The sequence below is a fragment of the Chlorocebus sabaeus genome, chromosome 6 (genome assembly GCF_047675955.1).
Source record: "Chlorocebus sabaeus isolate Y175 chromosome 6, mChlSab1.0.hap1, whole genome shotgun sequence".
Classification (NCBI taxonomy): domain Eukaryota; kingdom Metazoa; phylum Chordata; class Mammalia; order Primates; family Cercopithecidae; genus Chlorocebus; species Chlorocebus sabaeus.
In genome coordinates this window covers 793298-810115 of record NC_132909.1, presented here as the reverse complement: position 1 = coordinate 810115, position 16818 = coordinate 793298, and the positions used below count along the sequence as shown (strand labels likewise).

The window sequence follows — 16818 nt, the reverse complement described above, 5'->3', positions numbered from 1 at the left end:
AACACTTGAGCTGGCAGGGAGAGCTGCTTAGAGAAGTGGTAGGGACAGAACTCCAGCCAGTGCAGAGCCCAGAGGGTTTGGGGTAGGAGTATCTCTAGTGGAGCACAGCCAGACACGCCCATATTTCGAGGCTCACTTTGATTCCCTAATAGACTTTAGCCCTAGGGAAGTCAGACCTGATCAGTGCAGGGCATTCTTGCCGATGAGTTGGGGATGGTTGCCCCTGAGCACCCCTTGGTCAGCTGGCCTTTCCCAGGGCTCTAGCTTACCTACACCTGCTTGCAGTGTGACCTCGGATGCCCAGGTGGGGTCCCTTGTGGGGGTGTACATCATAGCTCCTGTGCTGGTGAACTGCAGCAGAGAAATCCCATAGCCATGCAGCAGCTCACCTGCACCTTCCCAAAGCTGCGACCTCCCTGAGACACTTGGCCTGCACGCATTCACCTATGGCCACCCCCAATATTGCTTTGCCAGCATATGTGCACGCGAGTAGACCTTGTCTTCTCTTTCCCACTAGCATGTGTGTGCATGTGCACCCTGTCACGCTACAGCTGCCAGTGTGAGCATACCTCATCCCCCCGACTTCTCGTGCACCACCATTGCTGTCAGAGCATTTGCGATCCCAGAGACTGCCAGCCCGCACCTGCCAGCACCCCACCCTGGACCAGCACAAAACTACGCAGGGAGACCAGCAGACACACCCCACACAGCAGCAGCAGCTGCTACCCATGTGAATGCATGCACAGAGGGTACAGACGGTTCTGTACCTGCCAGCACCCTGGCTCCATATTAACACCACTGCTGGTGTGAATGTGTACTGGGGCATCAGTGGAACCCCCTTCCCTACCCCTCCATGTTGTGCTGGCACCCCTACACCCACCAGCACTCCATCGCAGCCAATAAACGTACACCCCACCACTGCCATTGCTGCTGGCATGTGGGAACAAGGATGGCTCCTGCTGCCACCACCCTAAGCACTGGGGCTGGCACTGCCCTTCAGAGTGTTGTTACCAGTAGTCTGGGAACAACTTAGACCCTCCAGCATGGCAGGTTTCTGATCTCCAGGGGCCATAGAACAAAGTTGGATGCCTGATACCAGGCCCTGTGTATTAGAGCATACAGTCTAGCAGTCCTGAGCTGAGCGTTGGACCCCTAAAATGCTCCAGAAATTAAGGCAGTTGACTAGAGCCATACTATACCGCAAACTCTTGAGGGCACCAAATAGGATAAAAGAAAAAAAAGTCCATCCAAAGATCAGCAACTTCAAAGATTGAAGAAACATCAGCCAACAAAGATGAGAAAGAACCAGGGCAAGAACTCTGGCAACTGAAAAAGCCAGAGTGTCTTCCTATTTCAAAACAACCACACTAGTTCCCCAGCAGTAGTTCCTAACCAGACTGAGATGGCTGAAATAACATAAATAAAATTGAAAATATGGATAGGAATCAAGATCACTGACATACAGGAGAAAATCAAAAACTAATCCAAGGAATCTATTGATTGCAATAAAATAATACAGGAGCTGATAGACAAAATGGCCTTTATCAGAAAGAACCAGACTGACTTAATAGAGCTGAAAAATGCTCTACAAGAATTTCATAATGCAATCACAAGAAGTAACCGCACTTTGGGAGGCCAAGGTGAACAAATTGCTTGAGGCCAGGAGGTTGAGACCAGCCTGACTAACATGGCAAAACTCTGTTTCTACTAAAAGAAAATAATAGAAAACAATCAGCCAGGTGTGGTGGTATGTGCCTGTAGTCCCAGCTGTTTGGGAGGCTGAGACATGAGAATCGCTTGAACCCAGGAGGCAGAGGTTGCAGTGAACCGAGATTGTACCACTGAACTCCAGCCTGGGTGACAGAGTGAGATTCCGTCTCAAAAATAAAAATCAAAAGAGAACGCTGAATATGGGATCCCAGTCTCTTTTGTCTTGTAGGATTTCTGCTGACAGGTCTGCTGTTAACCTGACGGGGCTCCCTTCATAGGTGACCTGTCCCTTATATCTAGCTGCCTTTAATATTTTCTGTTTCATTTCGACCTAGAAGGATCTGATGACTATGTGTCTTGGGGATGGTCTTCTTTGTAGTATTTTGCAGGGGTTCTCTGCATTTCCTGAATATTAATGTTGGCCTCCCTAGCGAGGTTGGGGAAATTTTCATGAATGATATCCTGAAATATGTTTTCTAAGTTGCTTGGTTTCTCTCTGTGTCTCTCAGGCATGCCAAAGAGTCATAGGCCACTTTATATAATCCCATATTTCTTGAAGATTTTGTTCATTCTTCTGTATTGTTTTCTCTTTTTCTTTTTCTTTTTTTTTTTTAAGACAGAGTCTTGCTCTTGTCGCCCAGGCTGGAGTGTAATGGCGTGATCTCGGCTCACTACAACCTCTGCCTCCCAGCTACAAGCAATTCTCCTGCCTCAGCCTCCCAAGTAGTTAGGATTACAGGCGCCTGCCACCATGCCCAGCTAATTTTTGTATTTTTAGCAGAGGCAGGATTTCGTCATGTTGGCCAGGCTGGTCTCAAACTCCTGACCTCTTGATCTGTCCACCTCGGCCTCCCAAAGTGCTGGAATTACAGGTGTCAGCCACCATGCCTGGCCTGTTTTTTATTTTCCCTGAGTTATTTCAGAGAGCCAGCCTTCATGCTCTCAGATTCTTTCCTCAACTTGGTCAATTCTGTTAATTCTTTTTTTTGAGGGGGGACAAAGTCTTAGTCATGAGGTCTGGATCAAGACCCCTTTTCTAGTAACAGTCTCAATTGTCTACAGACTTAGGTAAAATTTTAATGGCCACACCAGTACAGATAAAGGTGGCTCCAGAAAAACCACTTCCCAATATTAAACAGTATTCATTGAAGCAGGAAGCTATAAGCTGGGCGTGGTCTTGCACACCTGTAGTTTCAGCCTCTGTAAGCAGACAGGGACGATATCCATGGATTATAGGAATACAATCAACTTGAGCAATTAACCTGCTTTATAGCCTCCTCCCCTGCTGCCTTTACCTCTCCAAACCCTGGTTTGAATCCAATCACCTTGTTGGGTTAAAACAGCTCCTGACAGACCCCAAGTAATGTATAGATAAACCCAAAAAAACTTTCCTTATTGACATGCTGATGTCTTTACTCTGGAAGGAGCTATAGCTTCATTATCATAACATGCTTTCTATGTGCTGGTATGATGACTCACTGCATCTGTGCAACTGGGACCCCAATTCTACATGCAATGATGCACCTTCTCCCATCACCATTATACCATAAAACTCTCCTGTTACTTGTCCTCAGGGAGACACTGCTTTGGAGAATACTCCCAGTGTCCTCTTTACTTGAGCCAAGTAACAAGAGTATTGATCAAAAGCTGTGTTCTCTAGCTGGGTGAGGTGGCTCATGCCTGTAATCCCAGCACTTTGGGAGGCTGAGGTGGACGGATCACCTGAGGTAAGGAGTTCAATACCAGCCTCGCCAACAACAACAAACCTCGCCTCTACTAAAAATACAAAAATTACCTGGGCATGGTGGTGGGTGCCTGTAATCCCAGCCTCGAAAAGCTGAGGCAGGAGATTCACTTGAACTGGGGAGGTGGAGGTTGCAGCAAATGGAGATCCCACCATTGCACTCCAGCCTGGGCAACAAGAGTGAAACTCCATCTGAAAAAAACAAACAAAAAACCTGTGTTCTCATGGAAAGTCATTTGTTACGTACCAGGTGAATGAACCTGGTATTTTTCAGGTAATACTACTCAGGATGCTGAGGCAGGAGGATCCCTTGAGCCCAGGAATTTGAAGCCACCCTGGGCAACATAGGGAGACATCATCTCAAAACAAGAAGCTATAATAGGAATAAAACAAATAATCAAAGATTTCCTTGAAAAGGGATTGATTATCCCTTCCACCAGTCCTAATACTCCCATCTTCCTGACACAAAACCTCACAGGGAAGGATGAAGATTTGTACAAGATTTGAGAGCTATTATTAATACTACTGTGATTCCTTATCAACCAGTAGTTCTAAACTCCCACACTCTTTTATCCAGCGTACATGTAAACTGTGAATATCTTAACTGTTAATGATTTATGCAGTGCTTTTTAGGCATACCAATACACCCTAACAGTATTTGTTTGCCTTTACCTAGATTGGATATCAATATATCTGTACTGTTGTGCCTCAAGGTTATACCAAAGGCCCAACTTATTTTTCACACATATTAAAGACTGACCTAGCTTAGCTAAATTTCTCTTGTTATGCTTCTCCAATCTGCATAATTGTAAAAAGGACTCCTTGTACTTCCTGGAACAAAAAGCAAAAAGAGATCATAATCTATCTACAGAAAAACTCCAGTTTTGCTTTACAAACTATCTACAGAAAAACTCCAGTTTTGCCTTACAGAACTAAAAGATTTGGAACATTTAATTCCTAAGGAGAAACCACATATACATCTGGATTGAGTAACTGTACTTCTTTGATACCCTACTCCAAAAAGTAAAAGACATCTCCAGCTGGGCGCAGTGGCCCACACCTGTAATCCTAGTACCTTGGGAGGCCAAGGCGGATGGATCACCTGAGGTCAGGAGTTCGAGACCAGCCTGACCAACATGGAGAAACTCCGTCTCTACTAAAAATGCAAAATTAGCCAGGCGTGGTGGTGCATGCCTGTAATCCCATCTACTCAGGAGGCTGAGGCAGGAGAATTGTTTGAACCTGGGAGGCAGAGGTTGCAGTGAGCCGAGGTCTCAGCATTGCACTCCAGCCTGTGCAACAAGAGCAAAACTCCATCTAATATATATATATAAAAAAAAAGACAATTCAACGGGATTTTAGGCTTGGGTGGCTACTGCCATAGCTGGATGTCCAATTTTTCTCTAATGCCACAGACTTTATATGCATTGTAGAAAGATCAACCTAACCTCATACACTGGACATCAGAAGGACAAATAATAAATAAAGAAAAATCTTACAAGCCCCCATTTTGGCCCATGCAAATTATTAGCTGCTGTTTTTCCTTCGTTTGTTTTTTGCAGTTTTTTGTTCGTGCAAGCTATGGCAGTTCCCTTGGTATTCTAACCCAAAAAACTGAAGGACAATGTAGGGCTATTGGTTATTACAGTCAGCAATTAGACTTTGTAGCACATGGGTGACCTCTTTGTCTGAGGGCCATTTTTGCCACTGCCATGCTCCTTACAATTACTCAGAAAATTGTAATGGAGGCTCCTCATTCTGTGGAAGCGCTTTTGAATTCACATAATACACAGCAATTTTCCGTTAATAGATTGGTTTCTTATGACATACTGTCTGCTTCATATGCTGCCCTCTCTATCTGTAATCCTCTTAATCCTGCAGTGCAACTTCCTGAAACAACAGATGAAATATTTCATCACTGTATTCTACTCACAGAAGAGCTGTTGGTGTCCAGACAGGATTTATAGGAGACATCATGTAAAAATGTTGATATTCTCTGGTTCACAGATGGATCAGATCTGAAGGATAAATTTTGAAAATACTGAGCAGGCTACAGCCTTGTGTCTCTTGTGGACATCAGAAAGAGCAATCCCACCAGGTGTAGTGGCTCACGCCTGTAATCCCAGCACTGTGGGAGGTTGAGGCGGGCGGATCACAAGTTCAGGAGTTCAAGACCAGCCTGGCCAATATGGTGAAACCTTGTCTTTACTAAAAATATGAAAATTAGCCGGGCATGGTGGTGGGTTTCTGTAGTCCCAGCTACTCGGGAGGTTGAGGCAGGAGAATCGCTTGAACCTGGGAGATGGAGGTTGCAGTGAGCCTAGATTGCACCAGTGCACTCCAGCCTGGGCGACAGAGCAAGACTGTCTCCAAAAAAAAGATAAAAGGAAAAAAAGAGCAATCCCTTGCCTCAACTAAAATCAGCACAGCTAGCTGAATTAACAGCACTCACCAGTTTGTCAACTGGCCAAAAATCAAATGGATAATATTTATACTTAAAGATACTATCAGTTGGTGTGGCTCATGATGTTGGGATGTTATGGAATCAGTGAGGCCTTTTTTTTTTTTTTTTTTTTTTGATACAGTGGCTTGTTCTGTTGCCCAGGCTGGAGTGCAGTGGCCAGCTCTCGGCTCACTGCAAGCTCCGCCTCCAAGGCCCACGCCATTCTCCTGCCTCAGCCCCCGGAGTAGCTGGGACTACAGGCGCCCGCCACTATGCCTCGCTGATTTTTTGTATTTTTAGTAGAGATGGGGTTTCACCGTGGTCTCGATCTCCTGACCTCGTGATCCGCCCACCTTGGCCTCCCAAAGTGCTGGGATTACAGGCGTGAGCCACTGTGCCCGGCCAAATTTTGTATTTTTAGTAGAGATGGGTTTCACCATGTTGGTCAGGCTGGTCTCAAACTCCTGACCTCATGATCAACCCCCCTCTACCTCCCAAAGTGCTGGGATTACAAGCGTGAGCCACCGCGCCTGGCCAGTGAGGTTACTTAACCTCCCCCAGATATCTAATTAAACATAGCTCTCAAGTTTCTGATATTTTAGAAGCCGTCGATTATCAAAAAAGAATGTGTTTTATTAACATTCCTGAGCATTCAAACTCACTTCTCCAAAGGAAAAAAAAAATTATTTCGCAGATGCAGCAGCAAAAGATTGTCTTGACACCAATATCACATGAAACTATAAAGGTCACTACATTCCAAATAAGTGCCATTGAACAGGAACTCCAAGGGCTTCAAAAAGAGGCTTCAGATAAGAAAAAGTAGATATGGCTAACAAAGGGGTAACGCTTTCCCCCCACTTACAAATTTTGGTGTGGACCCAACAGGAGACCCATCTTGCCTTTGAGATTTCAATTTCTTATGGTCCAACATGTTTGTGAGCCAACTGACTGAAAATCTGAGAAAATGATTGCTTGGGGAAAGAAATATTACTGGAAACCCTCACCTCCGATACCGAATAAGGTTTCCACTAAATATCCAACTTACACTAAACATAATCCAAGAAAGGTTTTTTTTTGTTTGTTTTTGTTTTTGTTTCTGTTTTGAAACGGAGCCTCACTCTCTCCTCTGTCGCCCCAGCTGGAGTGCAGTGGCACAATCTTGGCTCACTGCAACCTCCGCCTCATGGGTTCAAGTGATTCTCCTGCCTCAGCCTCCCGAGTACCTGGGATTACAGGCACGCGCCACCACGCCCAGCTAATTTTTCTGTTTTTACTAGAGACGGGGTTTCACCATGTTGGTGAGGCTGGTCTAGAACTCCTGACCTCGTGATCCGCCCCCCTCAGGCCTCCCAAAGTGCTGGGATTACAGGTAAGAGCCACCTCACCCAGCCAAATTTTTAAGTATAGAAAATTTTACAGGTCGGGTGCTGTGGCAGGCGCCTGTAATCCCAGCTACTCAGGGGGCTGAGACAGGAAAATCGCTTGAACCCAAGAGGCGGAGGTTACAGTGAGCCGAGATCGCACCAATGCACTCCAGCGTGGGTGACAAAGGAAGACTCCATCTCAAAAAAAAAAAAAAAAAAAGAAAAAAGAGGTGGAGATTTCCCAGAACAGAGGTTCCCTCCCCCTTTTTAGACTATATAGGGTAACTTCCAAACATTGCCAGGGCATTGGTATACTGTCATGGCGCTGGTGGGAGTTAGCATGCTAATACATTATAATTAGCATATAATGAGCAGTGAGGATGACCAGAGGTCACTTTCATCACCATTTTGGTTTTGGTGCGTTTTAGCCAGCTTCTTTACTGCATCCTGTTTTATCAGTAGGGTCTTTGTGACCTGCATCTTGTGCCAACCTCGTATCTCATCCTGTGACTAAGAATGCCTAACCTGGGAATGCAGCCGAATAGTTCTCAGCCTTATTTTATCCAGCCATTTTCAAGATGGAGTCGCTCTGATTCCAATGCCATTGACAATGAGAAGCACTTGCCAGCAAAGAGGTGAACTCATGGATTTAAGGCACTTGAAATATCTCAGTGTAAAAGCACCCTGTGCATACAAACTCCATGTTTGAACACCGCAGCCATTGTCCTGTAACATAATAGCATTTGTCTTATTCTCTCTTTGACGTTGATATCAGATTTCTAGAGGAATCTATAGGTTAAAGATATAGCATAAATAAAAGTGATGTTAATGGGCTGAGCACGGTGGTTCACGCCTATAATCCTAGCATTTCAGTAGACCGTAGCAGGAGGATCATTTGAGGCCAGAAGTTCGAGACCAGCCTGGCCAACATGAGGAAACCCTGTCTCTACTAAAAATACAAAAAGTAGCCGGATGTGGTGGCACAGGCCTGTAATCCCAGGTACTCGGGTGGTTGAGGCACGAGAATCGCTTGAACCCGGGAGGCACAGGCTGCAGTGAGCCAATATCACACCACTGCACTCCAGCCTGAGTGACAGAACTGTGTCTTTAAAAAAAAAAAAAAGAAAAAAAAAACAAGGAAGAAGCCGATCATCACAAATTCTGAAATAAGAAGTCTCCAAACACGCGGGCAATCAGTTGCACACAATACCCCCAGAAATGTGTGTATGGCCTCTTCTAAGATGGGAGACCCTCCTCGGCATCTGGACGTGGAGTCGCCATTTTCTAGCGCCCCTCGCAGTGGAGCTTGGCCCTTTCTTCCGAAAGTCGGAAGAAAGTCACCTTCAGCGCTGCCCATCTCTGGGAACTACATTACCCAGAATCCGCCCTGTGGAATGGAAGCGTGACTGAGCCAATGAAGCTTCAGAGAAGCCGCGCCATTGCGGGGGCACGTAAAGTCAAGCCTAGACTTCCGGCGTCCTAGTCGTGGCAGCCATTTTGGCCTGTGAGGCCCATACGGAGATTCTGGATCCGGACGAGCTCGGGAGGAGTGGCCATAGCACACAGGCGGATCTGAGGCTGGGCGACGCCACTGGTCGCAACCCGGGACAGGACAACCACAGGAACACCGCAGAGCCCGCGTCCCCCCGCCCGCCAACAAAGTCATGGCTGCAGCGGCCGCTCTGAGGGACCCCGCTCAGGTGAGCGCTGCGACCTCCGGGCCTCACCCACCCGGACCCTGAGGCCCCTGATCGTTAGGGGCGCCTCCTCGCGTCCCTGCAGCCCAGGCCTCTGTCAGGGACAGAGAGGCGCCGGCGGGTGGGATCCCTGTTTCCGACACCCAAGGTCGGCAGAGCGAGACTGGCTGAGGGTCCGGCACCGGCAAAGGCCTGCAGGCGCTACAGAGGCAGGAGGATGCGGAACACGGGGACATCTTGTGTCTACCGGGAACGAAGAGTGAGCCGCAGTTATTATTATTTTTTTTTCTTTTTTGAGACGGAGTCTCACCCTGTCGCCCAGGCTGGAGTGCAGTGGCGCGATCTGGCTCACTGCAGCTTCCGTCTCCCAGGTTCAAGCGATTCTCCTGCCTCAGCCTCCCGAGTAGCTGGGATTACAGGCGTGTGCCGCCACCACGGGGTTTCACCATGTTGGCTGGGCTGGTCTCGAACTCCTGACCTCAGGTGATCCGCTCGCCTTGGCCTTCCAAAGTGCTGGGAGTACAGGCGTGAGCCACCGCGCCTGGCCGAGGCGGAGTTGTTTCTTCAGTACCAGGCTGAGGGTTGACCTTTGACTTTGAGGTCGCTAGAAGCCATGGACAGTTTTGAACAAAGGAGGAAATCTGTGTTAGAGTTAGGATTCCCAAAAGATGTTCAAAGGAAGTACCGAGTTGCAGGCGGTGATGAGGCTCTGAGAGGTTGAATCATTAAGAGGTGACATTGAGCCCTGGGCCACAAGATCATCTGGCGGCAGGGCCAGAAAAAGCTTACAGAGAAGCCTGAGTTTATCAAATCTGAGCACGGACACATTTGTGAAAGCCCTGCCTTTTGGCACACCTCATGGCTAAGGAAGCACTTAGGGAACCCACAGAAGGAAGTAGGGGCTGCTCTAGTCCCTCAGTGGTCCTCATCCTCACCCACATGTCTAGATCTTGGCATCTTTTTAAAATTTTTTTTGGGGGCGACAGGTTCTCATTCTGACACCCAGGCTGGATTGCGGTGACGCGATCAGGGCGCAGCATAGCCTCGACCTCCCCGGGCTCAGGAGAGCCTCTCATCTCAGTCTCGCAAGTAACTGGCTTTTTGTATTTTTAGTAGAGATGGAGTTTCGCCATGTTGCCCAGGCTAGTCTCAAACCCTTGGGCTCAAGCAGTCATCCTGCTTCGACTTCCCAAAGTGCTGGGATGACAGGCAGGAACCACCGCACATTCTAGGACACTTAAGTGCCATTTCTCCAGTCCTTCAATCTGGGGATCTTGGAAAAACCTCAAACCCCAAATCCACATCAGTGACATAGGTTATGGGGAGTGGTTGCCATGTCTGTCAACTAATGTAACACATGTGGAGGGTTCACCCAGGAGCTGATACTGGGATGTGCAAATACTTACTTAGAAGGGAAACTGGAAGGGTGAGGTGATGTTACCAATTTCTTGATATGCTCTGTCTGGTTACAGAGTGGACAACAGACTGTGGGGTTGAGGGAGGAGGAAGATCAAACTGGAAGCTACTGCCCTAGTCGAGGTGAGGATTAATGGACTAGAGTTGTGGCTTAGGCAATGTGGCTAAATCTGGATTTGTGTTTTTTAGAGGGGCAAGTCAATTTTTTTTTTTTTCCGAGACAGAGTCTCGACCTGTCGCCCAGGCTGGAGTGCAATGGTGGAATCTTGGTTCACTGCAACCTCTGCCTCCCAGGTTCAAGCAATTCTCCTGCCTCAGCCTCCCATAGCTGGGATTACAGGTGCGCGCCTCCACGCCCAGCTAATTTTTGTATTTTTAGTAGAGATGGGGTTTCGCCGTTTTGGCCAGGCTGGCCTCGAACTCCTGACCTGGTGATCCACCCGCCGCGGCCTCCCAAAGTGCTGGGATTACAGGCTTGAGCCATCATGCCCAGCCCGGCAACTCAATTTTTAAATGGGAACAGTGAGAGCTTGAGAGGCTTCAGGAAATACCCCTGGGTTTTTGGTCTTAGCAGCTGTGGCAATGGGAGCTCCATCAACTGAGATGAGCAAGTTGATAACAGGTGTAATACTCACTGAGGCTATCAGGAGGTTTGTTGTGGCCATTCTGAGTGGAAAAAAACACAAATTGCTTTTGCTTTGCTCTCCCCCACAACAATCAACACAGAGTACTTCTGTGACTAAATATGTGTGGATGGTTTTCCTCATACACCAAGTAGTTCTCCAGTGGACATCAGATCCCACAGGTGAAGTCTCAGTCCCATGGGACTGTCCGCCAACCCCTTTCGATGCCAATCACAAGCCCCAGGATGTTTTGCTTTTTTTTTTTTTTTTTACCTGTCTTCTGACTGACTTGCTATAAATCAGGTTCCCATGACCCCTTCCTCGACTTCCATTAAATTGCTAGAGCCAGTCACAAAACCTCAGGAGACACTTTAATTTGCCAATTTATTTTAAAGAATATTTATAAAAAAGTTTACAGATGAAGAGATGCATAAGGGGAAGGGACCCAGAGCTTTTATGATCTTCAGGCACACCACCATCCAGGAACTTCCAGGTATTTAGCTATTTGGAAGCTCCCCAAACCCTGTCTTTATGGGGTTTTATCGAGGCTTTGTTACATAGGCACGATTAATTAAATCATTGGCCAATGCTGATCAGCTTAACCCTTGGCCCCCTCTCCCTTTTCTGGAGATTGCGGTGGGGGCTGAACTTTCCAGACCTCGAATCCCAACATAGTCTTTTCCCTGACCAGTCTCCATCCTGAAGTTATCTAGGGGTTACCAACCATCATTCAACTCATTACAATTGAAACTCACTTAAATTTGAGAATTTCGTGAATTTTAGGAGTTGCATGCCAGAAAAGGAGATGACCAAATATATATTTCACAATATCACAGCCATGTTAAGATTCTAAAATGTATTAGATACTACTTAATGGAGCTATCAAATGGGCAGCTGGACACATAGATGCAAATATCTGGGGAAGGGTTGATATTGGAGGTATCTAATATATGGTGACTACTGTGTGGACCGAGATGATTGAGTCATGGCTCACACTTGGAAGGCACAACCTTCAGATTATGTTGATGACACTGTTGGACAGGAAGTGGGGATTGGGTTTCCTGCTTGTGTACCTGGTGATGGTATTGGATTTCAGAAACACAGGTGAGGGAGGTAAATGGCCATGAAGGGAGGGTATATCTGTTTCTTCTTCTTTTTTTTTTTTTTGAGACAGAGTTTTGCTTTGTCGCCCAGACTAGAGTGCAGTGGTGCGATCTCGGCTCACTGCAACCTCTGCCTCCCGGGTTCAAATGATTCTCCTGCCTCAGCCTCCCAAGTAGCTGGGATTATAGGCGCCTGCCACCACATCCGGCTAATTTTTGTATTTTTAGTAGAGACGGGGTTTCACTATCTTGGCCAGACCGGAAAGGGAGGATATATCTGAGCCTAGTTTGGCAAATGACATAATGCTTCCAAGGAATGAATAGACTTGAGATGCTTGCTGACGCATAGGAGTAGCTGAGGGAAGATGACACTCAGGCCGGAGCTTGTGTTTATTGGCTACCTTGTGGCCTCACCAAGATTTTGAGATGACTTTGGTATGGCCTGGGGTGTTTCATTCAGCCTGGTACCAGATATGGGGGCAAATATGGTCACCTTGTGAGAGTCACTATGCCCGAGATTGATGACCAATGGTTCTGGGCTTTGAATGGGGTTATGTGGACAGAAGAAAGTCATAGGTGCCGGGCATAGTGGCGCACACCTGTAATCCCAGCACTTTGGGAGGCCAAGGTGGGCAGATAATGTGAGGTTGGGGGTTCGAGATCAGCATCGCCAACGTGGTGAAACCCCATCTCTACTAAAAATAGACAAAAAGTAGCTGACATGGTGGCAGGCACCTGTAATCCCAGCTATTCGGGGGTTGAGACAGGAGAATCACTTGAACCTGGGAGGCAGAGGTTGCAGTGAACCGAGATTGTGTCATTGCATGCCAGCCTGGGTGACAAAAGTGAAATGCTGTCTCAAAAAAAAGTCAGCCGGGCATGGTGGCTCACACCTGTAATCCCAGCACTTTGGGAGGCTGAGGCAGGTGGATCACTTGAGGCCGGGAGTTCGAGACCAGCCTGACCAACATGGAGAAACCCCGTCTCTACTAAAAAGTATAAAATTAGCCAGGCGTGGTGGCACATGCCTCTAATCCCAGCTACTCGGGAGGCTGAGGCAGGAGAATCACTTAAACCTGGGAGGTGGAGGTTGCGGTGAGCCGAGATCACGCCATAGCTCTCCAGCCTGGGCAACAAGAGTGAAACTCCGTCTCAAAAAAATAATAAATAAAAAGTCATAGTTTCTGAGGATAGCAAATGCAGCACAGAAGTGGAATAGCACCATAAATATCTGAAAATGCTAGTGGTTCTTTTTGTCTGTGGATTTATGCATGGAGGGGTTCAAAGAATGATTTGGGGCTACCACTGCTATTGAGAAACATTAGAATTCTGTGGTGATTTTGGATTCCTTTTTAATTCACCAAGACTACTGTGGATGATGTCAGCCACATTGTGGTATAAGCCCTAAAGTTGAGGCCAGTATCATGTGCTACCTTCATGTCTGGTAATACCTCAAATGGTCTGAGTGCAAATCCCCTTCCCCACTCTGCTCTTTTGGATAGTGTGTCCTAGCCTAACTACCCTTTTAATCAAGAGGACTAGGCAGAGTTCCTGGTTATTATTTATTTGTAGCAGGTTTCAGTTTCATTTCTACCTGCAGAGATTCAAACAAGCCAGTTGCAGCTGGGTGTGGTGTCACACACCTGTGGTCCCAGCTACTTAGGAGGCTGAGGTGGGAGGATTGCTGGAACCCAGTGAGTTCAGGCTGCAGTGAGCTGTGATTGTGCCACTATGCTCCAGCAGGAGTGACAGAGCAAGACCCTGTCTCAAAAATTAAAAATAAAAACAAGCCAGTTGCATTCTTTTAAGGGAATCAGGGACTATCACACCCTCTTGATTGAGCAAAGCTTACATACCACAGTCCCTGGTTGCGCTCTCTCTTTTTTTTTTTTTTTTGAGACAGAGTCTCACTCCATTGCCCAGGCTGGAGTGCAGTGGCGCCATCTGGGCTTACTGCAACCTCCATCTCCCGGGTTTGAGAGATTCTCGTGTCTCAGCCTCCTGAGTAGCTGGGACTACAGGTGCATGCCACCACATCCGGCTAATTTTTGTATTTTAGTAGAGACGGGGTTTCACCTTGTTATTCAGGCTGCTCTCGAACTCCTGACCTCAGGTGATCCACCCGCCTTGGCCTCCCAAAGTGCTGGGATTACAGGTGTGCGCCACCGCACCTGGCCGCTCTCTCTTATGCATAGTTCAACCCCCATGTGGCTGTCTGTGGTGAGTGGTGTCCTCTTCTTTCAAGCTGTGAGCATATTTGATTAATGAACTTTCTTGATGACTTGTGTTCAGCGTCAGGTGTTGTGTGTTTGGCCATCACCATAACCCTAGGATGAGACTCCTACTCTTACCAGTAGAAGAAAGGGCGATTAAAATACTTTAACTTCTAGCAAGACCAGAGAGAGGCCTATGGTGTGGGCAGTTAGGTAGTGGTGGCAATTGGCATGTGTCTGTGGTGTCCAAAGATGTGAAGGATGTGTATGTACATAAAGATTATGTTTGAAAGGCCTCAGGCACTGAATTGGGATTCACGTGACCTTTGCTATACCAGGGGAATTGCTAGAAAGGAGAGGATGAAACCCTTTATTTCAGGACCACAGCAGAGATACCTGTTTGCTTATCTGCGTCTTGTTGCTGATGGCTGTGTCATGATTAATGGTCCCATGAGGACATAGTGGCACTAGTGGGCAAAGTTTCTCTTCTGAGTTGGGGATCCTGGGAGAAGGAGGATGGGCAAGGGTAGATATGTTGGGGAAGTGGATTGTGGGTCTTCAGCATAGGGGCCATTTGTGGTTTCATCTATCCCCATCATGACAGAGCAGTGTGACCTTTGAAGATGTGGCTGTAAACTTTTCCCTGGAGGAATGGAGTCTTCTTAATGAGGCTCAGAGATGCCTGTACCATGACGTGATGCTGGAGACCTTGACACTTATATCCTCCCTGGGTAAGGTACTCATATTCATCTGTGACCTGAGTTAGTCTCTGCCACTCTCCTTTATGCCTTATCTCTTTCTCACATCAGGACCATGGACACAGCTTCATTCTCCAGTTCTCTGGAGAGGTTCTGTTGTTGGTTGGACTGAGGTGTACTTACTCTCCTTTCCTTGAGCAGCTCCAACCTGCTTTGTTGCAGGCTTCCAGGGAAGGAGTCAGGGTCAGGAGTCTTAAAGTCACCCTAATGTATCCCACCTTGGTTGTCCTCTGCCTGTCTGGGTGACTGTGCGGATCCAAGGCTTTTGTTTGTCTCAAGCTCCATTTCCTTCCTCTAGCTCACATTTGTTCATGCCACAAATTGCCGGCACTGACATGGTCATTATGTACATGAATCACAGCCTGTTCTTGCAATACCCTACTTCAAAATTCTTTTTGTAGTATTTCATCAGGCACAATAATGCCTGTCATCCCAGCTCTTCAGAGGCTACTCAGATCCCAGGAGTTTGAGGCCAGCCTGGCCAACACAGCAGGTCCTTATCTCTAAAAATTTATAGGAAGGAATTCTTTTTATAATATTTAGTTTCCTTTCCTGTGGAATATCAAATGCAGAGTTGTTCTGAGCCAGTATTGGCTGTTCATCTGTCCTATGTTTCTCTTAGTACTTAACATTATCGAGTTTCCATGTAGTTGCTCATCTTGGTGGTGAAATGAAGAGCCCGTGGTTGTCCCTAAGATGTAAATGAGTCCAGCCTTAGCAAGGACTTGGGGCAGCTTTCTTCTGAAGAATAGCATGTGAGTGAGGTCATGACATCAGGGCTGTATTCAAATTATGCCATATACCTCTTCTATTTGACAGTATTTCCGTGCCAATAGAAGTAGCCCCGCTTTATGTCTTTCCTTCCCCATTATTGAGAGTGCCAATTTATTAGTCCTACACCTTGTCGCTTCTGCTGTTACATTCAACCCAGGACTAATTTTCATATATCTGGACTCCACATCTCACCTGTTTTTCTCACTGCTCTGTCTGCAGTGGTCTTCAATATTGACTCATGTATTTTGTATTATGAAGTATATACCCATTCTCTTTTTTCTTTTGAGATGGAGTTTCACTCTTGTTTCCCAGGCTGGAGTGCAATAATGCGATCTCAGCTCACTACAACCTCCACCTCCCAGGTTCAAACAATTCTCCTTCCTCAACCTCCCGAGTAGCTAGGATTACAGGGGCCCACCACCACATCCGGCTAATTTTTTGGGTATTTTTAGTAAAGATAGGGTTTTACCATGTTGGCAAGACTGGTCTTGAACTCCTGACCTCAGGTAATCCACCCCCCTCGGCCTCCCAAAGTGCTGGGATTACAGGTGTGAGCCACCACGCCCTGCCTGTATGAAGTATATACCCTTTTTTTTTTTTTTTTTTTTTTTTTTCCTGAGACAGATTCTTGCTCTGTTGCCCACGCTGGACTAGGCTCACTGCAACCTCTGCCTCCCAGGTTCAAGTGATTCTCCTGCCTCAGCCTCCTGAGTAGCTGGGATTACAGGCACATGCCACCATGCCTGGCTGACTTTTTTGTTTTTAGTAGAGAAGGGGTTTTGCCATGTTGACCAGGCTGGTCTCAAACTCCTGACCTTGTGATCCACCTGCCTCGGCCTCCCAAAGTGCTGGGATTAGAGGCATGAGCCACAGGTTTTGGCCATGTATATACCCATTCTTAACAGTCCCTGACCAAAGGATGTCGTGCTCTAGTCATATTGTGGGGGCCTGGACATATTCTTTATATAGTACT

At 46.9% G+C, this 16818-nt stretch overlaps 1 protein-coding gene across 5 annotated transcripts in view; it reads left to right on the top strand.

Annotated features, from left to right (window-relative positions):
• The window catches only part of ZNF586 (zinc finger protein 586), a 60960-nt gene that overhangs the window by 2448 nt on the left and 41694 nt on the right, over window positions 1-16818 (top strand). The window contains exons 1-3 of one of the 5 annotated variants that reach the window (XM_073015837.1): window positions 7515-8961; window positions 10431-10497; window positions 14918-15044. In XM_073015837.1, coding sequence (XP_072871938.1) covers window positions 15011-15044 — 34 coding nt within the window. In that variant the 5' untranslated portion in view covers window positions 7515-8961; window positions 10431-10497; window positions 14918-15010. Of the gene's footprint in view, window positions 1-7503; window positions 8962-10430; window positions 10498-14917; window positions 15045-16818 lie in introns of those variants that run through there. The other 4 variants (XM_007998376.3, XM_007998377.3, XM_007998379.3 and 1 more) reach the window with 4 other exon arrangements.